The 22,881-nt window shown below is 47.0% G+C and overlaps 1 protein-coding gene across 7 annotated transcripts in view; it reads right to left on the bottom strand.

Annotated features, from left to right (window-relative positions):
• The window catches only part of SLC4A5 (solute carrier family 4 member 5), a 97,326-nt gene that overhangs the window by 27,814 nt on the left and 46,631 nt on the right, over positions 1-22,881 (bottom strand). For 5 of the 7 annotated variants that reach the window (XM_016130631.2, XM_016130628.2, XM_036224429.1 and 2 more), the window contains 11 exons: positions 15,904-16,064; positions 14,860-15,081; positions 13,529-13,624; positions 11,048-11,103; positions 7,590-7,747; positions 7,145-7,232; positions 6,058-6,212; positions 5,497-5,697; positions 4,213-4,387; positions 2,232-2,365; positions 1,258-1,529 (listed from right to left, as the gene is read on the bottom strand). In XM_016130631.2, the coding sequence (XP_015986117.2) occupies positions 1,258-1,529; positions 2,232-2,365; positions 4,213-4,387; positions 5,497-5,697; positions 6,058-6,212; positions 7,145-7,232; positions 7,590-7,747; positions 11,048-11,103; positions 13,529-13,624; positions 14,860-15,081; positions 15,904-16,064 (1,718 nt within the window). The remainder of the gene's footprint in view (positions 1-1,257; positions 1,530-2,231; positions 2,366-4,212; positions 4,388-5,496; positions 5,698-6,057; positions 6,213-7,144; positions 7,233-7,589; positions 7,748-11,047; positions 11,104-13,528; positions 13,625-14,859; positions 15,082-15,903; positions 16,065-22,881) is intronic. The other 2 variants (XM_016130629.2, XM_016130632.2) reach the window with 1 other exon arrangement.

The following is a 22,881-nucleotide window of genomic DNA, read 5'->3' on the forward strand; positions in this document are numbered from 1 at the left end:
CTTTGATTGACTTATGATACATTTTTTTAATTGATAGTATTGTTAAAGGGCTGAGCAACACAATATCTACTTATTTCCTCCTACCCAATTTGGATACCTCGCAAGAGTTCCATGAGACTGGTAGGGCCAGCATTGATGTCCCTCTCTTACAGCTAGAGAAACCAAAGTTCGCTGTGACCTCGGGTGGTCTCTGGACCTCAGTTTTCTCTCTGTAGTTTCAGCCTGGTGGTACTCAGAAATATGAATGGATTTCTGGGTCCTGCTCCGGAGCATTCTGGGCACTCTGGGCACATCCCACTGAAGGCTCTTTGGGTCATGATTATGACTGGGAAGGAGGTCAGGGGTTCAGAATATGGGATGCTCTAACTTTACAGATGACAATTTTTTGGTCAGAAAGGAACCATAGGATTGGCATAGAGGATTGACCAGTTGTTGATTTAGCCCCCTGTCCAGTGCAGGGGTCCTTTTTATAACACCCTTGGCAGATGGACATCTAGGTAGTGTCCAAGTAGTTTGCGGCCACCCAGTGGGGCTAATACTCAGGATGATGGCTCCTGCCGCTCTAAGTTATCCCCTGAATTTAGTCAGCATCTTGTTCCCTGGAGCTTCTGCTTCTTGCTCCTTGTTCTGCATCCTGTAGTAACACAGGGTGAATCAGGGACCCCTGTGACGTGACAGTCCTTCTCTCATACCTCTCCAAGATGCTGAATAACCCCAGGTTCTCCAATTGTTTTTCAAATGACATGGTTGTCAAACCTTCCCTCACCCTGACCAGCCTTCCACCTTAGATGTATCCTCATCTGTAGGGATGTTCATCTCTCTGGTGTGGCCTCACCTTACATTCTGGGAGCAAAGTCATGGAGAGCTTGTGATATCATGCTCTCATGGAACTAGAAGGGATTTTAGGCCCCATCAGGTCCACCTTTGGCCTGCAGCAGGGACCTTGGGCAGCATTCCTGACAGGTGTGGCCTCCCCATCACCCCCACACTGAGGCAAAGCAGGCCTTCTTCTTGGGGTGTTCCTGCTCACTCCTGATTATGACTCTCATCTCTGGTATTATGATCCTCATTACAGCCACTGTCCCTTTGGCTTTCTTCCAAACACTGGGTTCAAGACCTGCATTTGCTCCCTTGCGACAGTAGTTGCCCTCCTAAGCAGGCTCACCCTCCTACATTTGAGTAGAGAGATGTGAAGTGAGAGAGTGGGGGAGGGGGGAGGGGGTGGGAGCCCAGGGCACCATTGGGGTTCCTGATCACCTGTGTCTGGAGCGACGCACTCGCATCTGTAGGTGGTGATGGAGTCAGGCTTAAAGTCCATGTTGATGGGGTAGTACTTGAAGGCACCAATCATCTTCTTGATGGCATCATAGATGAAGATGAAGCTGATGAGGGTGGAGAAGCCCTCCTCGGTGAAGCGGGTGATATACTTGATGATGAAGCTCGCGTCTGTGGCCACCAGGATAAGGCACTGGACGGCTGAGTGTAGGCCAATCCAGAGGCGGAACTCCATGTAGTCCAGGCCATTGCCTCTGGAAGGCAGAGGAAAGGGGGTGCCTCCAGCTCAGACTGTGCTTGGCTCCCTAGACATACCCCAGAACCCCCAAGAAGTTCATCTGCCCCCCCCATGGCACAGATGCCCACCTAAAAACTGCAAGAGGACTGGGGACAGGGACAATTCCTAGGTGGGGTTGTTTGGTCTTTGAGAATTATGAGAATCTCATGGGGGTGGCATGTAGGTGCTAGGACATCTCATGTCTCACAATTTGGAACAAACGTCCAGAGTGAATGAAAAAACAAAACGAGGAATTTCAAACTGACAGAGCTGGGTTAGGTCTTAGAAATAGTCCCATGTTGTAGATGAGGCAACTGAGCCTGGAGTGGTGACAGGAGCTGCTCAGGTGAGGATGTAGCCTTCTGACCTCCAACTCAAGACTTTTCATACACTGGACTGACTTCCAAGTCAAAATTGTTCACGAGCAGAGTGGCATGAATTCTCTTCTCTCATCTTGCCTGGATGTCTCCCCATCAGCTAGGTTAATATGCACTCAGATGGCTTTAAAGCAGGTAGCTGGAGGGATTCAGGAGGGACCACCCAGTAGTCCTTCGCATAGGTAAAGACAGCTTGGTACCTCCTACCCCTACCTCCCCTTTGGGCTTATTCTTCCGCCCCAACCTCAGTGGACTGCCCCAGGAGTGAGAACAGGCACTGGGGGCCACCAAGGGGCACCTACTTGCTAAAGTCAAAGAGGAGCTTCTCGAAGATGAGGATGGGCCCTGTGCTGCTGAGGATGATGAGAGGCTGTCCCGAGAAGAGGCAGAACAAGGAGCCGGCCATGGCAGTGCCCAGGAAGCTCTCCATCACTCCCTGGGGGCACAAGGAGTTTGAGGCTCCATAGAGGCAGGAGAAGGGCCTCTTGGCACAAAATAGAACCCAGCTATCTCACCTGGGACCCAGGCCACAGTGCTCATCCTTTATTCCAAGCCTTCTGCTCCCCAAATTTTGCTCCCCATCTCCCACTCTACAACCCGCCCCCCACATTCACCAGCATCACTCTCTTGAATTACATTTGGATAAAGGGCCCAGGCAACTTCCTTTGGGTAACCTAGGGCCTTGAAAACAGGGCTGCCAATGGTTCTGCTTGTCCCATTCTATTCTCAGCTCAGCCCAATTCATCATTCCAATCATTTATTCATTCAAATATTTGTTAGGTGCTTTTGGAGGTTAGACCATTCATTCATTAATTTGAAATCCTTTAGGTACCTACTGTATATCTGGCATTGTGCTAGATATTGAGGACCCATCAGCAAACAAGATAACGCATCTTCAGTCTAGTTGGAGGTACAGACAAGTAACCACATGACTTTTACACAGCAGAGTTTTTCAACCTCAGCACTGTTGACATTTTGAGCTGGTTATTTTTGTTGTGGGGAGCTGTCTCGTACGATGTTTAACAGCATTCTTGGCCTCTACCCACCAGATGCCAGTAGCACCCTCCCCCAGTTTTGACAACCTAGACTGTCTCTAGATATAGCCCAATGTCTCCTGGAGGGGTGGAGGTGGGTGTCAAAATCATCCCTTATTGAGAACCACTGCCAAGGAGTATGATAAGCTGGGATAAGGTTGGGGTGCTATGGGAGCACACAGGAGGACTGAAAGGGTGGTCGGGAAGCCCTTCCAAGAGGTGAATACATGGAAACTGAGACCTAAACATTGAGCAGGGAATTGGCCAGGAGAAGAGGGTAAATGGAGTGATGAGGAAGAGTATCTCAGGAAGAGGAATGGTGTTTGTTTACAATGGCCGAATGTGGAAGAGAACATGCCTTTAGAGAACTGAAAGATGATGATGACTAATGGAAAATAATGCAGAATGCGTGAGGAGGACAGGAATCTGAGAAAGGGAATCTTGGGAGATGAGGCATGAGGCAAGTAGGACCATGTCATGAGGGCCACTTGGAGAAGCTGGATTTGTGAGTCAATGCACAGACAGCCGGGTGAACCATGGTGTCACCCACTCGCTGTACTGGTGGAGTGAAGGGAAGATGCAGTGTAGGCCCGGTGAATTGGGGTCCACAAGGGGCAGCTATATGAACGTGCCCAGGAGGCATCTGGATAGTGGACTGAAGCTCAGGAGAGTGGTGTGGACAGGAGATAGGCATTCATTTCAATTTTTCTGGGAAAATGAGTCTTCACCTGAATGCTCTGAGCTTTCCAATGGTTATATCTTGAAGGTCCCCTTCAGAGAAGATTGTTGTTTGGGTCTCAAGCTAGTGTCTGCTGAGTTGATGTTCTTCCTCAGGGAAGACTATGTCGCTGTTATAGTAACAGTTTACTATCTTTCTAAAAATGCCTTAACTCTAAGCTAAGAATTTAAGGTTTTGTGTTTTTTAAAGAAGTAATTGTGCTGATTAAGTTCATCTAACCATCAGTGGGAAAAGTATCAAATAAAATAGATGATACCCCTTAGAGTTTAATCTATTTACATCATCCTTAAATTCGGTCTTTAGTAACATGATTTAGCTTTTGATATTTTAATAATGTTGGATTGATATTAATTTTTTGAAGGGCAAAAGATTACTAAAAGTGATGGTCTAAACCTGGATGGTAGATGAAACCCCAGCTTTGGTTTTGGGGTTACAGGACAAAGCTCCTTACCGCCACCTGGTGGCAGCAGATCTTACTGAGGTTTGCACTCATGGCCCACTCACACATACCTGATAATTGTCAGTGGCATCCCCCAGAAGCCCACCAAAGGTGATCGCATTGGTGATGCAGCCGAGGTAGATGAATAGGATGGCAGAGATGGACTGGATGTGGAAGCCATCATAAAAGTCACTTAGGAACCAGGGCAGCTTCCTCTTGACATCCAGACACAGGCCACCGAAGAACCTGCTCAAGACAGGCCAAAGGGCTGCTTTCTCACCCCAAACACCAGCACAGGGACAGGGCTATTTACAGGAGCCTGCAGAATCTGGGGTGAGGAAGGGAACTTGACTAGGAGTGGATGAGGGAAGGAATCTTTCCACCAGAATATTTAAGACCAGGGAGGAACTCTCTCAAGACTGAAGTTTCTGGTCGATGCCCTCCCCATTGGGACAGCCTAAATGGGGGAGGGAAGGCCTGATGGGACTATGTCTTGGGGTAGACCTAACACTCCATGGGGAATGGAAGTCCTGGTGTCCACAGATGGCCATCCTCCCCATGTCCCTGATCATCTGCAGAGCACCTGTGATTGGTAAAGAACAGGTGGGTCTAAATTTAGGAGACATAGACATCTCAGACTATAACACAGATTCATTGTGTTCCTCCAAAAGTTATATCGAAATCTTAACCCCTGGTACCTGTGAATGTGACCTTACTTGGAAATAAGGTCTTAGCAGATGTAGTCATTTATGGTGGGCCTGAATCCAATATGACTGGTGTCCTCATAAGAAGAGGGAAATGCCATGTGAAAATGGAAACGTGGGGGAGAATACCATGTGATGACAGAGGCAGAGATTAAAGTGGTACCGTTGTAAGTCAAGGAACACCCAGGACTGAAGGCACCACCAGAACTAGGAAGACACAAGGAGGGATCCTACCCCGAGTCTCAGATGGAGCGCAGCCCTGCTGACACCTTAATTCGGAACTGTAGCCTTCAGAACTATGAGAGAATAAGTTCTTATTGTTTAAGTCACTGGTCTGACTGGGACCTAGTATGTGGTACTTGGTTATGGCAGTTCTATAAAACTGATAGAGGTAACAAAGGATATCTCGAGAAAAGTTTGGGTTCCTCCACTCCTGTGCTGGGTCCTGTTTCCCCACTTCTGCAGGAACCGTTTTTTTCTGGATGCAGGAGGGGCTATGAGGGTGTGGGGAAGAAAAGTGTGCAATGGCCGGACCCCATGGTGTGAAGTGGGTGCTGCAGGGAGAGGTGGGGAAGTTTCCTACAAAGTGAGTAGGAAGGAGACAAGTGCAAAGGACAGCTAGTGTTGACTGTCACTAGCTAGGGTGGGCACCTTCCTGTCCAGATAAGTTCTTCCCCGATTTCATGCATGGCCGGCATCTCTCGGTCATTCCCGCTGCTCCCTCCGGCTCCTGCTCCACTGCTGCCACCACCGCCGCCTCCACCTCCAGCGCCACCTCCTGCAGCTGCTCCGCCACCTCCCGTCACAGAGCCGTTCATCTGGCCTAGCTCGGTCAGGGAGAACACGGATTTCCTGGAAGGAGAAAGGGGACGTGGGACAGTGTGGCTCCAATTCTGGGAAGGGCTCGGCCCCTCCAGGACTGTCCCTGGAACACCTCTCCAACAAAAATCATGAAATATCTTAAAATACAGAGAAAAATGCAGAAAATTGTAGAACAATGCCCACACACAGTTCACCCAGATTTTACAGATGTTCAAGTTTAGCATACTTGCTTCTGATTTCCTTTTTAGAGAAATGATATGGAACTGGAGGAGTGTAGTATAAACCCATGTAAGCTGACATCTTTCGCTCAAATCCAAAAAAGAAAGGAACAGACTTGAAGCTCCCTTTGGACCACTTCTCCTCTTGTCACCTTTCCATTCACATACTCACCTCTTGTCCGCAGAGGGCACCTTCTTGGGGGGCTCGATTCGGATATTTGGGTCCCATTCTCCAGGGGGAAGGACGATGACCTCATCTAGAAACTCGTCAATCCCGGCGATCAGATCCTCCCGATTGCGGGCTTTATAGGCCACGTCACTGAAGAGCTGGCAGCAAAGAGAAAGGGAAAGGTCAGCTCTCTGGCCTATGTCCCCTTCTACCCACATCCTGGGAGCACACCGCACAGTTTCAAAGAAGATCTCTTTGAACCATTGATCCTGCTGCCAATTTGCTCTCAGTTTTTGAGATGAAAACAGATCGGCCAGTGAAACAAGGCCCAGTGAGAAACAGCAGCTTTGGGGGCAGATGGCGCCGCTTGGAGCTGAAGGCCAGGTCTTCATGTTCCAGCTGTCAGGCGTTGGTTAAGTGACTTTACCTTTTTTGTAGTCTTGCGAACTCATTAGAAAACCTGTTCAGAGCCCAGTTTGAGAAGCTCACCTATTTCAAATCTGTTTATAACTCCCTAGCCCTTCATCCTTGGAGGGCTGGGTTGCCTCATTCCACACTGTCTCCATCGTGTTCTTTCTGACTTACGGATCTGACCTCATCAAGTCTGTGTGTAAGATCCACTAGGCTGCTCATCCCACCAGAGACAGAGTGTGAACTCTTTGCCCTGCTCACAGGCTCTGTGTGCTCTGACTTGCCTCTTCATGTCATCTCCTGCTCTCGAAGCTCTAACGCCGAGCCTACATGAACCCTTTCCATCCAGTTTCTCTGTCTCTGAATCTTGGCCCCTGTTCCCTTTGTCTGGAATCCCTGCCTCCTAGGCTTGTGCTGGGTCTACCTGCCTCGTGCTCATCCGTAGCTTTAAAGCCCCTCAGTGTGCGAAGCCTCCCAGGCTGTCTGTATTATAGGTCTGTCTCCTCGACTCGGTTGGCGTTCCTAAAGTGCAGTGTCTATTCCCTCATTCGCATAATCTTCAGCGCCCTGCACGGAGGCTGGCACACCGTAGGCTCAAACATGCTTGCTGGATAAGAGAATGAATCAACGCACTGTGCTCGATGCGCAAGCCACGGCATTGTTTTTCGTTACCACTTACATCATCCACCATGAGGGTTGCAATGGCACGGCCAATTTCATTGTAGGACTTCGCTCTCCCAGAAGGTCCCAGCAGTATGAACAGAAATCTGCAAAGAGGATGAAGGAGGAAGAGGAGGAAAGTGAGAAACTTGTCTCTTCCCTCTTTCGACTTCCATATTTGCTTTGGAGAGACATTTCCTTCTTGCTCCCATGAGCTCCCCCCTGGGTGGGCGTTCCAGAGCGCATCCAACAGCATCTCTCCCAGCTGTTAGCTCCTGCTTTTAAACGATTATTTTAAATAAACTCTGTAAAACTCTTCCCTAGTCAGAAGATTTCTCTCCCCAGCCAATTCCCTAATTTTCCTTCTATGCTTCAGCAGTGTCTTCACCAGTGCTGTGTGCTGACTGCATGGACAGCTGGCCACCTGAGGGCAGGTGTGGTGGGCAGATTTCAACGGCCCTCACCTGGTGGGGACGGGCACCTCGGTCACTCCTCCCAGCATGGCCGACTGCGTGAGACGCACGAAGGCGATAAAGGGCTGGTCCAGGAAGTCCACCTCGCCCACGAGCACGTTGGAGGCTTCTGAGTCCTTAGGGATCTTCTTCATGAATTTGTTTTTCCGCTGGTCGAGGAGGGGAAAAGAGACTTTCGTGGTCACTTACACGCAGTGGTTTCAGTTCCCACTCCCTCGCCCCACTTCAGATTGCTGTGGGGCCTATCTTTAAAAAGTTCTCTCTGCATTTCTCAAGAGACTGAAAGAAATAACCACTCTTCCCCTTTCTGCAGGTGAAGAGACTCAAAGTTGATTAACCCCAGCGACCAACTAAGCCTTTTTACATGGAAGGAACAAGCAATGACTTGATCCCTAAGATGTTCCGTGATGGATGAAAACTTTGTTCAACTGAAGAGTGAGTTGAGGGGTCAGAGAAGAGAGTCCTGGGCTTGCTGGATGTCACGCCTCATTCCCCAGCTGGTGAGGCCCGAGCAGACAGAAGTCTTGGCTCTTACACTCCGGCTGCCCACCCCTTCCTTTCTGCCTTCACCTTGGGTGGCTGTGGGAGGGACAAATCTCTTCTGATGGCCACAGCGGACACACTTTGTTTTTTCTTTGCCGCCTGCTTCCTGGCTAACAGGAACCCCTAGGCCTCTGCAGGACACTTCGGGGGCCCCAAGTCACCCCCAGGGACCTCCCAGGAAACTCATAGTTTCTGAGACTCTGCAACTGAGACTGTTCAGGTGCCCTCGCTCCAGTCCCTCTGGCTGGTGTCTATTCAGGGCAGGAAGGTCCAACAGGCAGAGCAAGTGGGGTCTGATGGGAGAGGTGCTGGAGACAAGCCCTCTTCCCAAAATTATTCCCGCTCTCTGCATTTATGATGTCATTTTTAGGGTAAGACCTTGTCTTCTCTTGAGTCCCCTTTTGCAACGAAAACGCCCCAAGGACAGTCACATGCAAGAATACTTCTTAGGATGCATTCATTTTTCAGTGCTTTTCCTCTGGGCAGCAAGGGGATGGGCAGGGGACAGACGATTTTGTAGAGAGAGGGTAGAGAGGGAACATCTGGGAGGGCAGGGCTGGTGGAAGTCCACAGTGATCAACAAAGGAAGAAAGGGCCCAGAAGGAGGAGGTGGGCACTGCGGAGAGATCCTGTGGACACCACAAGTTTGCCACCATTCCCACTTGGCCAGAGCCTCTCCTGTGGGCACAGAAATGTCTATTTCTCATAAGCTTAGTGGAGACACAGGTTCTTTGTTTCTCCTCCTAAACTGGGGCGGGGTTAGTTGTGGGCATGGGCCTGGCCAGCAGGTCCTGACCCTGTGGGCCCATAGCCGTTTCCTGATCCACTCATGGCGGGCGTGATACACACTGGGCTGGGTGGCTTAGCAGTGTGAGAAAAGGCATGTGAGCAAGGACTGCACCCTTATAATCTTTTAAATCCAGTCAAAAAAATAAAACTCTCCACAACCATTTGTTCAACAGCCCCAAGGACCCTGAGAACGAGCAAGGGCAGGAGTTAACAGAAAAAGGCCAGAGTCCCCACAACTCAAAAAGTCTCTTTGTCCCAGCTGCAGTCAGCTGACTCAGAAGCAGCGCTCTTCGGGATGGAGGGCTGGTGTGCCAGGGAGGCTGCCGTCCCCTGCCTCCTCTGTGCCCTTGAGCACCAGGCGGGAGCGGGTCCAGGGAATAGAAGACAGAAGGGCCCTGGAGAACAAGGCTTTGACAGCAACAATGCCGTAGCCCAACCAGCACACTCCAGCTAGGAAAGGAGAGGACCTGAAATAGGCTCATGACCCTCCCTTGCAGGCGGTGGTGACATGTTTGGTTAGGAGGTCGGGTGGCGACATCCCAGAAACGGGCCATTCTGGTGTTCTGGCCACCCTGGCTTAGCCATGGTCCGGACCAGACACTTGGCCTTGCTGACCCCACTTGCTGAACCCGTGAGGACTCTGGTTCTGCTCTGCTGAGTCACCACACCAAGACAGCCGTGCTGTCTGAATCCATACATTGCTCCCTGGAAACATGCTGACCTGCCCAGGGCGGGCCGGAGTGGTGAAGAGCCTGCAGAGCAAACGCCTCAGGGCTTGCATGCACCTAAAGGGCGCCGACTGACAGACAAACTGCTCTTCCAACAACAGGCCGTGGCTGCTGCCGCAAATACTGCGAAGCAGCAGCATCACCTGGTCAGCTCAGAGAGCCTGGGCTGGGCTCGATCCCTAAGTCAAGGCAGCGTTGCCTGCGGGAAGTGGCGGCTAGTGTTCTTATTACCATTTAGACGTTTATTAAAACAGGCTGTGAAAGACTTCGATTAGGCAACGCTTCGCTATCGTGGCCCCACTGTCCGCGTGCTTCACCATAGGTAATAAAGTGAGAGCCTTCTCTGAATATCCCAGAATACTCATTCCTTGATCACTTCCAAATTAAGGGCTCTGGAGGCAGACTGCTGAGATCAAATCATCGTTCTGCCACCTTGCAGCCGCACGAACCTGGGCACGTTCTTCAAGCCTCAGTGTTCTCAGTAGACTGGAGATGATAATAAAGATGCCCAGAAAACACTCAGCACGTGTGGTGTGTGCAGCGTGTGGAACTTACATGTTGGTTGATGCCGTTATCGCTGTTTTATTATTTTGGCCACCACAGGGCCCTCGGGACACCAACATGAGGAACTGCTTTTGGTTTGCCTGTCACCAAACTTGGGGTGCCTTGAAGTTCTGGCAGTCACTCTGAGGAGTTCTCACTAAATTTCAGGGTTTTTAAAAATCACCTTTCTTCCTACTCCTAGGGGCACAAGCAAGGGGGTCATGAGAACTTCTGTCTTTGAGATGCGCAGGAGTTGGAACGGAAGTGGTTTCTCTGGGATTCCTGGCTGTGGGCCTTAGAACACGAACCCGGCCTGTTTGTAGGGTTCTGATCTCCTCAAGATGATTTCAGCCAAGCTGGTGAGGGACAGAAAGTGACTTTATCCTGCTCAGGCAAGGAGAAGACGCACTATTGGGCAGTCCAATCGACTCAGTGTCATTGCTGTCCCCACACGAAGGCCCCATTACTTGTCTCTACCAGCCTGAATCCCCACTCCATCTCTACAGGTACTCGTGTGTCATGCAGGTGGTGAACTCTGCATGCTGGTCTTCTCTCTCCAACAAAGTCCAAGCTCAGGGACCTCTGGCACCTCATTTGATCATACTTCTCTGCCCCCCACACCTCCCAGGGCTTGACACAGAGCCAACACTTGGCCTCAGTCAGTACCCAAGTGACGGACTGGGCAGAGTCACCAAGGCAGCCCAGAGCCCCCATCCAGGTCCTTCCTGGGGACTCCTGCTCCTTCATGGGATTGAAGTCCTGTACGCAGGGGGTCCTGACCCCCGAAACCAAAGGCTTCTCCCTGCCCTGGCCCTCCACTGCAGCCCGGTGCGGGGGCTTTACTACCTGATCAGTGTTTGGAGCGCAAGAAATATCATTCATGCTTCTGCTCTGGGCGTGACCTAGGAGACAAGGAAAAGAAGGTCCATCAGGGGAAGCCAGACACTCATATGTCCTTTTCCCTTGGTCCTTACACATGCTTCTCCTCTATTCTTAACCAAAGCAAGAGCCCCCTTTCCCCTAATCCTGAAGCCTCCTTGAACTCACCTCCACTCTCTTTTCCTCCCTTCAATGGCAGCTTTCCTAAAAGGGTTGCCAGATCCCAGGTTCTACTTCTTCCTTCTTACTCCTTGATCTGCTGCATTCTCCTCTCTACCCTTCACCCCACCTTCTTGGACAGAGACCAAGATGTCTGCTCTATGCCAGGCCATAGGGGTGGGGAGAGACACGGACACATTATCAGGTGAGGTGCCAGGTATCACTAAGCTTGGATCTTGTTGGAGAAGAGAAGACCCGTTTCAGCTCCATCCTCCATGATCCATGTGAGTCTTTAAAGACAGGGATTTGGGCCGGCAGAGGATGGGAAGGTGGGCTCCCCATGGAGAGACCTGTAGTGGTGACTTACCTGAAGTGCCTGTTAGTTCCTCCCTTTGGTTAAGGCAGGAGAAGATCAGCCAGATCCAGAGGCACTCTTACACCTGTTACCTCTTGGCTTTCTGTGGCCTAGGGCATCCCCTCACTTTGAGAACATGCTCCCTTGTCTCCCCTCCTCTTCTTTCCATCTAGGACCCTCTCCTGCTGGGCTTTCCTCAGGGTCTTATTTTCCCCTCAGCCCCTCGAGAGGCTTCTCTCCTCCACCTTTGGTCAATCGCACACTCCCATCACTTCCACATCCACATCGGCTGAGAATGTCCAGCTGGGATCTCCAGTCCAGACCACTCCCCGGAGCTCCCAACTCCTCTGGCACCTCAAACTCAACACTCTGGGAAATGGAACTCATTGTCTTCCACCAACTGACTCCCCCCACAGACCCTACTGCACCCGGTGCCCCTCCCTCCCACCCACTGGCAATTAGAGCAGAGATCTAGGTGCTGGCCTTGACCCCACCTTCTTCCCCGCCTCCCACTCCCCCCAGTCATCAACTCCCACCTTGACCTTCTCTCTCCATTCTTGTCCTCATAGGCCCAAACTCTTGCTTCCAGTCTCCTCCCCTTCTAGTTTATTCTTTCTCAAATAAAAATCTGAGCACAGTCTGCCCCTGCTTAAAACTTCTCAGGGGTCTCTGCCACCCTTCGAATAAAGGCCGGTCTTTTTTCAGGGCACATAGGCCCCCTTCAGTGTGACCCTCTTTCCCATAGGCCCTGCGGACCTGGTGAACTGCACTTCGGTATTTCCCTGAATACACAGGACCCTTCACAGTGTTTTCCCTTCACTCGCTGTTTGTCTCCTTTGTTTAGAATGCCCTCCTCCATGCTCCTGGAAAACGCTTTATTTTCCAAGAATCAGGTGAGCGACCCCTCCTCTCTGAGCTGTCCTGGGAACCACCTCAAGGTGGGCGTGCTGTAACTACTTATTCATGCCTCTTATCCCAGCCCCTGCCACTATAGCCTGGCAAAGGAGCTAAGCGACCTCAAGCACAATGAATAAGCGAGCAGAGGGCCTGTCTAGGAGGCATTCATGCCTACTGACTGCTGCCTCCTGGCATCCCTACATAGAATCATCAAATCCAGGGAGGACTAAGAGGACCCGGAGATAAAAGCCTGTGACAAACTTCAGCTGAAGCCTCAGATGGGGAACCACATCTCCTCCCACATCATTCTTTGGGCCTGGCAGGGCCACAGCCTTGGGATGTGCTTGGTCATACCATGGCATTTTAGTAAAAGTATTTAAAGGAAAGTAGAATTTCTATTTTCACACTGCTTTTTATTTTCATTTTCCAAGTTCCCTCTTTTTTTTTTTGCCTCACAGCTCGCCCATCCGTTCATTCATGAAGAATTGTCTGAAAAAGCCCTGTCTGTGACCAGGTACCTCACAAGCCCCCGCCCCTATTCCCAGCCTCAGAGGGCAGTGACTCTGCCAGCGTTTCATTGTTGTGATGGCTTGAGACTGTCACCCAGTGGTAGGAACATTCTTTGACTGTTCGGGGAGAAAATACTTCACCTGTTTTTAATTCAGTTTCTAAGGAGGCTTCTCTCAGAGTACCCCAAAACAGAGTACCCTCGAAACAGGGCTTATGATCAATTTGATGAAAGCAAAGGTGTAAACTAATCCACAAATGCTTAGCATATAGGATTGGCTGCTGATTCTGCCAGGATGTGATTTAGTGCTGCAGTTTGGGGAGTAGTTATACAGATAATTACGGTAGTAAATCAGGCTCTGAGAGCAGCCCAGGTTTGGGTCGAAAGATTTCTTCCCACACCTGTCCTGAGAACTCTAGACAGATCCTGATCTTTAGCTCCTCTGCCTTGGAAAGTCTCTGAAAGTTGACACGCCACAGCTGCCACGGCCGGGATGAAGCGGTGGCGCAGTGGCAGAGAACGCACTCACACAGACGGCCGTAGTTGGCGCTTCGCCGCACCCTCAGGTCCTCCGTGGAGTGGTGGAGGCTGGCGCCCGCTGCAGGGCTGCGCGCCGGGCTGCGATCTGGGAGGAGGAACAGAAGGGGTTTGCCGGGGCGGTCTGGCTGGAATGGCACAGCCTCTCCCATTAACGTGGTACATTTATTGTCATTGTGCCTAAATAAGGCTGGGCTGCAAGACATATCTCTTCCCCTCCCAGGAAGAAAGAGTGTTTGGGTTGTTTTAGTTTCTTTTCTTATTTGGAGTTTTTTTTTTTTTTTTAAGCTATTTATAGTCTGAACAAGATTAGAGAAAATATCTGTACTGTTTAAAGTGAGATAGATACCCAATCAATTAAATAGGTACCAGGTGTTGTCGATGACTGGCTTCATCCCTGATTGCATCACTTACTGTGTGACCTTAGACAAGTGACTTAACCTCTCTGTGCCTCAGGCTCTTCATCTGTAAAATGGAGATGACAAGACCATTACCTAGTCACAGGGCTATTGCGAAGATGAGGAGAATAATCACATGTGCCTGCAAGATGGTACGGGCCAAGTATGTATCTGCTATTATTATGATATGCTGAATACTTCCCATTCCAAACAGTTCATCTAAAAAGATCCCTCAAGGCTCTTTATTTAGCAACTTTATCAAGTTTGTTCTGATTGCTGCATTTACCTGACAGGCCTAGCAAGGCTAGCATCCCGGCATTTTAACTCTGGGATATCAAGAGTGGAGGGTAGCAGGTTTGAGACGCATGCATGGGACAAGCCATTCTCCCTAATAGCTCAAGGCTCTGCTAATCGGAATGACACCAGCTGCCAGGTTTACCAGCCTTGGCACCCTTGAGAAGACCCAGTCCTTTCTACCACCTTGATGTGCTTTGGTTTCTGCCGAGGCTCTTGGCTCTTCTTGGGGGTCTGGTGGAAAAACGTCAAGCCCTTACTGTAAACACACCACATCTACAGCATTTTGCAACTCTGACTACACCAAAGAATTCTTAGAGAGCTTTATAAACCCCCTATTCCCAGGCCAAGCCCCAGACCAATGGAAAACAATGCTCCAGGGTAGGGCCTCAGTTTAAGAACATGTTTCACATCCCCAGGTGACTGCGAGATACAGCCAGGGCTGAGAACCAATTCTCTTCCTAGAAATGGTTCTGCTCCAGGTGGAGAAAACACTGGGGTGTGCCTGGGTCCCTGAGGCCTGCCACTGAAGGAGGCTAAGGAAGCCCAAGAACCTCGGAATTTCTCCAGGATCATAAAATTCAGGAAGCGTCCAAGTTCCAAGATTCTCCAGCCACTAAGGTGGGCTTACCTGGACACCAGCGCCTGACACAAGCCCCAGCATGCCCAAGGCCTGCAAGCACAGGGCCTGACTCACTGGTGGTGGAGGAGACCGACTTTCCAATGTCGACCAAGGAGCGGTGGATGGGCTTTTTGGTTTGGTGACGGTGTTTCCTCAGGAGAACGTAGCTGACCCTCTCCCGGAGCTCCGGCCGCAGGAGTCCATCCTCGATCTGCTTCTCAATGACATCATCTAAGTGGGAAACAAACACGCCTCATCCGTGAGGAACAGAATGGTCAGGGGTATGGGGTCTCCAGTTCCATCTGTTATTTGTGGGATTAAAAGTGAGCTAAAGGAGGCAAGGGATGTGGAAATAGTCCCATCTTTGCCACAGACTGTTGAAACTTGGGTCACTCATGAACCCTCAGCCTCCTCACTTGTAAAAGGGTGCGTGTGTCCTCGTGGGTATGCATGTGTGCACACACATGTAGACACATGTGTATGTAGAAGTCTATCTATCAACTGTGAAAAGTAAATGAAATCATACACAACAAAGCATTCTAAGAAGCACAGAAGTATTGTATTAAATGGTTTTGGTCCTAACATGAATTCTTTTTAGAAAAATATTTTGGGTAAAACACTTCTGGCGAACTTGAATGTGCTAGAATAAAATTCACAAATGTTTCAGGGACGATAAGGCAAGCCATTTTCTCCTTTTGGCACTCCGTTGAATGAGAAGTAATTTTCTAAAGATGAATGATGAGCCCCTCATCCTAATAAGAAACAGGTCGCCACAGCAACAGGTGGCTCTGATCCACGCTAAAGAGCTGCTCTCCTTTTTGCTATGTTGCTAGATGGCATTTCAGAGGATGATCTTTTCCTCCATCAGACCTCTACATGTGACTGAAACTTGGAGCAACTGTGATGCCGCCTTGGGAGCATCAGACCCAAAGCCCTGTCTGTAGAATCAGGCAGGTGTCACAAGTGGGAAGGTCACATAGACCAAGGGTGGGCATAAGGCGGGAGGGGGAAGGGTTGCCCTGGTTTGTGGGACCTCAGCGGTCGCTGCCTCACCTATGATCTGTGGTAAGGAGCCACTGTTCAAATCAAGCAGCACCGTTCCCGTCTGGAGGCAGGTCCGGAGCTCAAAAAGGCTGTGCAGGGACAGTGTGGCCACATGGGGTTTACTCCAGCGTTCTCCTCCTTCCTCTACCTTTTCTTCAAACTTTATCCACCTGGAAGAAGTAAGGATGGGACTCAGCATGGCCAGTGCCCTCAAGAGAAGCCCCTAGCTGGGTCTCCTCAGGAGAGGGGTGCTGGCCTGCAAGCCATGATGTTGGGGCATTGGTTCTAGACTCATAGGCAGAGGATCTCTTGGGGATCCCCTCACTCTGTGTCCCATTCCTCATGCTCAGGGCAAAGCGGCATCCAGAAAATGACCATAAATGGGCAGGAGGGATCTTTTTAGTGCGATGGAAATGTTTCAAAATTAGATTTGGTGATGGTTGCACAACTGTACACTTAAAATGAGGGAACTTTATGGTATTCTATAACAACAGGGCTGGTCACACATGTTTTCAGTGTCTGCTTTATGGTTGTGGTTTGCTGGGAGCAGGGACAGCAGGGTCTGAGGTTTCTAAGTATCCACTCTGGATTTTGGTTCTGAAAGTTCAGGTTAAAGTTCAAATGTCATCTGGGGGAGGAAAGAAACTAAACCAAGGATGTATAGGAATTTAGAAGCTTTGGAATCACAGGCTGGATGGCAGGGGCCCAGGTGGGGTGGCCTTGTATAGCTGCAGCACCTGCCTGTACCTCCCTTACAAAGGGTAGCACCAGATGGCCTAGAGAACAAGGTCCCCTAGCTCAGCTTTGTGAGATGTCGACCCTGAATTAGTGGGGAGCTTTAAGCTATTCCAAACAAAGTCCTAAGGTAGTATTTTTGGATCATGACTATCCAATTCTAAAGTTCTTCTGAAAAAAGGAGAATGGTTGGGGAAAGTCTCAAAAAGGAGAATGGGGATGGGACATGCTTCTGGCGGATATAAAAACATGATGAAAAAATTGAGTAATTAAAACAGTGTGATTCCAGTCTGGATATAGACCAGGATCATGGGACAACAGTCCAGAAACAGACTTGGGCTTCCACAAGAATGTGGGTTTTGATAGAGGAGTTGTTTAAAAGATGACCAACCTAAAAATAAAAAATTACTTCTCACCGACTTCTCACCAAATGCAATATTAAATTCTTCACAGATTAAAGTCTAAACATAAAAATAAATCTATAATAGAATATTACTGAGCTTTAAAAAGGAAGGAAATTTTGACACTTGCTACAACATGGACAAAACTTGAAGACATTGTCCTAGGTGAAATAAGCCAGTCATAAAAAACAAAGACTTATTCCACTTTTATGAAGGACCCAGAGTAGTCGAATTCCTAGAGAAAGTAGAATGGTGTGTGTACCAGGGCTGAAGTGAGGTGGGGAGGGGAGTTACTGTTTAATGGGTATAGAGTTTCAATTTTACAAGAGAAAATAGTTCTGGAAATAAATGATGCTGATGTTTGCACAACAGTATGAATGTACTTACTGCCACTGAACTGTACACTTAAAACGCTAAAGTTTATGTTATGTATGTTTTACCACAATTTAAATAAATAAAAACATTTAAATCTATAAGCAGAAGTATAAATATAATAGAAGAGACAATAGGAGAGTAGTCTTATATTCTTGGCCATGGAGGTAGAATCCTAAACAAAATATAAAACCATAAAGGAATAATAATTATATTTCATAACAAAAAATAGACTTCTGTATAACAAAATAAGATATAAATGAAGTTCAAAGAAATGCAACATATTGGAAAAATATTTGCAACAGAGCATCAAAGGACTGATACTTATAATATAACAAAACTCCTTCACATCAATAAGAAAAACTCAAATTACCCAGCTGAAAAGTGAACAATTCTGAAAAGACATAAAAATGGCTCATAAACATATAAAAAGATGCTCAAGTTTACTAGTAATTAAGGATGCTTAAATTACTGCAAGTGAAATAACATTCTTTACTTCACATATTGGCAAAAATTAAAAAGACTAAAAACTTCCTGTGTTGGTGAAAACAGGGGTGGGGGTTGGGGGAGTGAGAATTTAATTACTAGATGTATGTATATAGTATATGTATGTATCTATACATTGTATGTGTATAGTATATTACATATATACTGTACATATGTATAGCATATATATGTATATATCTATGTATATACTATATGTATTTAAATAAAATGCATATATACAGTGTATACATGTGTATAGTGCATGTATGTATACAGTGTATGTATGTACATGATAGCAAAACAGCCTTCTTGGTGTGGGAGATTGGGCAGCTTCTTTGGACATTTAGTGTGCATGTCTTTTGACCCAGTGGTTCTACTTCTGAAAGATTATCACAGGAATATCATTATACAGCTGTACACAGTAGTATGAATACCAGGATGTTCACTGTAGCTTTCCTTGCTAGGGTAAAGTGATGGTAACCACCAGTTTTCAGCAGAGTCAAGGTCACATTCATTCCCTATGTTCATGATTCAGAATATCCCTCAGATGTAAAAAGTTTGTGGATTAACTATGCCTGCTGACAAGATAGATAGTACCATTTCAACACACACACACACACACACACACACACACACACACACACATTTGCGTGTGTGTGCATGTGTGTCTGAAAATGCCCAGCAGAAAATTTGGAAGGATACCTGTTCGATGACTAACAGTGGTTACTTCTGAAGAGAGAGGTGGGATTGCTGGTAAGGGAGTATTTAAGGGACTTTCACTTTATTTGGGTTAATTAGTGTAGTAAGAGAGCAGACAACCAGGTTTCAAATCCCAGCTCCATTAATTACTAGTTGTGGACCATGGGCAAGTTACTTAATCTCTCATCACCTTTGTTTCTTTTAGGAATAATAATAGTAGAAAGCAATTACTGACACCATAGTATCTAAAAGACATCCTTTCATATTTATAAAATTCATATCATTTTAAAGGTTCTTTAGTATTCCATATAAATGAAGCATAATTGATATGAATGATCCTCACTTCGTGAACATTTATTTGGATTATTTCTAATTATTCTTCATTATAAACAAGGCTGGCTTGAATATCTTTGGTCCCTGCCCAATATTTCCTTGGATAAAGTCTCGGAGTTGCTGTGTTTGTATATTTATAAGTATATGACATACGTTGTCAAACTGTTCTCCACCAAGCTTGTGCCGTTTTACACTTTCCCCAATGTCTAGGAGACCTCACATTTTTCTCTGAATTCTCTCAAACTCTACTATTGTCATTCTTTTTCACCTTTGCTCATTTGGTAACTGAAAAATCATATCACATTTCTGTTCTCTTGATTACTAGTGAGGTTGAAATCTTTTCCCTCGCCAGATTCCCTCTTTACACGATTGCGTGAGCACTTTGCATTATCAATGTTTAACATCTGACTTAATACCTTTATTTGAGACCAGTTAGCCAGGCACCTAGTGGGGCCTTGGGGGCTTGAATGGATATAGTATGGGGAGGTTTGATTAGAGGGAACCTGGGAGGTGAAGTCCTAAAACACAGGGTCTGGAGCAGAGACCACACAGACACTTGCCTGGGACACTCACCAGTGTTGCTGACTTTTTAAATGGGGAAATCTATTTGGGAGGGCATTATTTAAAATATGGTATATCTAAGCCTGTATGATACAAATACAAAGTTTTTTTTTTTTTAAATGTATTAACATAAGGGTTTGCAAATAAGAGATCAGAGGAAAAGTCTAAATGTTGTGGTCAAAAGGATGCTCACCTTCTCCTTGAAAGTCTTTCTTCTATACAAGCAATCACATTCCTCTTTTTTCCCTCAAAAATATACAAGATAAGTTATACTGTTATTTTGCACTAAAGACCGTTTTGCTACTCCATGGCCTTACTCCATTCACTCAAAAGTGGCATGTTCCAATGCACGGGTCACTTGACTTGATTTCTCTCTACATTGTCTCATAAACATCCTGGGATACATTCTCGGACAGCTCTCTCTCTGACATCCCATTCTTCAGCTTTCTGCCTTTACAAATGCACCTCTACCAGGAAGGAGAGGGTGAGAGCATGCCTCCTCTTTGAGACGTCCTCTATTAACTCCGGATAACAAGGGTCATGGGTCCTCCCCACCTCTCAGAACTTCAACTATTTATACTGTGTTGCTTACCCATTAAACAGCTCTATACACAAACAGATGAGGGCACCAACCCACTTGAGCACAGACTGCAGAAAAGCAAAGTTACCTATTCTCAAGTTCAGGGTAATATCAGAACTAGACTCCTACCACTGGCATCCCCTGGAGAACGTGATTTCCAAAAATGCTGAGATACTTGACAGCTTCACTAGGGACACCTCTCTAGTCCTCCTTGCAACTATTTTGGGACTACAGATGTTCAAACAGCAAGCCTGCAACCTGGAACTTAAGTTTGTGTTTGTAATAGCTACAGCTATAAATTGAGCTCACTTTTCACCTTGAGTGGAACATGGAAACATGGAGGACCCAAGACCTGCAGCACTGTTTTTCAGCTTGGGCTCCCTGTTAGAATTGCGTGGGGAGATCTTAAAAATACTGCCTGGATGTTTGCCTCATCAGGAGGGTGGCCTGGCCATGGAAGCTCCCAGGTTGTTGAGAGTTGAGGAGCCTTTGCTATATAAAACTGCGCCTGCATTGAGATAGTCTGGGATCCCGATGCGGGCCAGCCATTCTGTGCACGTGGACCCTATTCTCCTTACACAAGAGGAAATACAGGGGCAGAGGAATGTGTTAAACGCCACCACAGGGACGTGATGAACAAGATCCAGAATGTGGAAACCTGTACAGGACAAATGGTGCTGTTTCTTTAGTAGTAACAACAACTATGAAGGAAAGATAAAGGAGGAAGAAACTGTAGATTAAACATGGCTTAAAAGACATGTCTCTGAAATGCAATGTGTTGACCAATTATATTTAAAACTATGAGATGATCTGTACATATGGACACTGCCTGGATAATTTGATGAAAATAAAGAATTGCCATCATTTTAAAAAAGATGGACAGTGCTATTATGGTTGTGATAAAAAGAAAGAGGTCCTTACCCAAAAGAATTGAAAACAGGGTCTTGAAGATATGTTTGCACCTCCATGTTTATAGCAGCGTTAATCACAACGGCAAAAATGTGGAAGCAACTTAGGTGTCCACCAATGGATGAATGGATAAGCAAAATGTGGTACGTGCATACAGTAGAATATTATTGAGTCTTAAAAAGAAAGGAAATTCTGACGTATCTTACAACATGGATGAACCTTGAGGACATTGTGCTAAGTAAAATAAGCCAGTTGTGAAAGGCACATACTGTATAATTCCAGTTATATGAGACATTTAGAGTTGTCAAAATCAGAGACAGAAAATAGAATGGTTTCCAGATCCTGAGTGGGGTAGGGTGGGAGAGGGAGTTATTGTTTAATGGGTACCGAGTTTCAGCTTCATAAGATAAAGAGAGCTATGGAGATGGGTGGCGGTGATGGCTGCACAGCATTATGAATGTGTTTAATACCACTAAAATGCACACTTAATATAGTTAAGATGGTAAATTTTATGGTAAGTGTATTTTACCTCAATTAAAAATATTGGAAAAGAAAGAGGCCTTATCTTTTAGAGACACGTACTGAAATATTTACAGATGGGATGATATGGTGTCTGAGATTTGTGTCAGCATGATCCAGTCTGGGTCTGGGTAATGGGCAGGGATAGAGACACAAGAGTGGCCATGAGTTAGCCAGTACCCATTGACTCTGCGTGATGGGTACATGGGGGTTCATTCTACTACATACTACTTTTGTATAAATTTGAATTTTCCATAATAAAATGTTTAACCACTTTTAAGAATGAATAAAGAAATGGGCTCTTTAAAAAGCCCCCACCCAAAGCCAGGTTTAAACTCTTGGAAGCCTGGTAAAAGAGTTAATGAGTAATTCTAAGCAACTCATTGCAAAGTGACCTTGATGCCATGGTTGGCTTCAAAAAGTGGAGAATTAGAGTTGGTGAAGCAGGTCAAGTAGAAAGAAAATCTCCGGGCTGGAAAAGGGCTCTCAGGGATTTTGTCTGGGCCAGAGCAGAGCAGGGTGCCAGGCACCCCTCTCCCAGCCAGGATGGAGCTAAACAGAACCTCGAAGTCACATGCTACAGAAAGCAGTTCTCTGTCACGCAAAGGGGGTCCATTACTGAGGCCTTTCCTGTGACTAGTAACTCAGTCACAGACACGATTAGAATTGCTATTCAGTTAATACCAAGGGCGGTGGAAAGCGTATGGGGCAAGCTACCAGGTGCAGCCAAGACTTTCCAACGTTCAAACCATGGGATGTGAGAAGAAGAGGGAGGGAGGTTCTGCTTAAAGGAGGGTCTGGAAAGGGTTGAAAATTGAGACACCTGAATTCTAGTTCCATCCTCCGATGGAGATTTAAATTATAACCCCCGCTCACCCTGCCCTGGCTGGCATATGTATCTGCGGCTCTCAACCTCAGCTGCCTCAGACCATCTGGGAGCTTTTAACAAATTCCAATATATGGGCTGAACCCCAGACTAATGACATCAGAATCCCAGGGGCCCGAGAATCAGACATTAATGCTTTTTAAAAAGAAGACACAGATCTTTGAGGAAACAAAACAAGGAGTGGGCCATTATGTGAAGTTAGACAAGAATAAAATCTGGAGACTATAAATAAACATGTGATTGGGGTGAAGGTCCTTTCTATACTTATTTTGTATATCATTATCATTAAATTGTGTCCTGGCTAATTTGTTTGCAAAAATTCCCCTTAGGACATCCTAATTTTAAAAATTAAAAAAATGTAATCTATAGAATGCATCCTTTAGCCTTGGGGTTATGTTGGCTCTAAACATTTGTTTTAAGACATATTTGTGTGAATTTGTTTCTCAGATGAGGTTACATTTACTCGCCTAAAAGTTGTGAAGCACATCCCCACACTGTGGTAATTC

Source organism: Rousettus aegyptiacus, unplaced genomic scaffold (assembly GCF_014176215.1).
Source record: "Rousettus aegyptiacus isolate mRouAeg1 unplaced genomic scaffold, mRouAeg1.p scaffold_m13_p_7, whole genome shotgun sequence".
NCBI classification, from domain to species: Eukaryota; Metazoa; Chordata; class Mammalia; order Chiroptera; family Pteropodidae; genus Rousettus; species Rousettus aegyptiacus.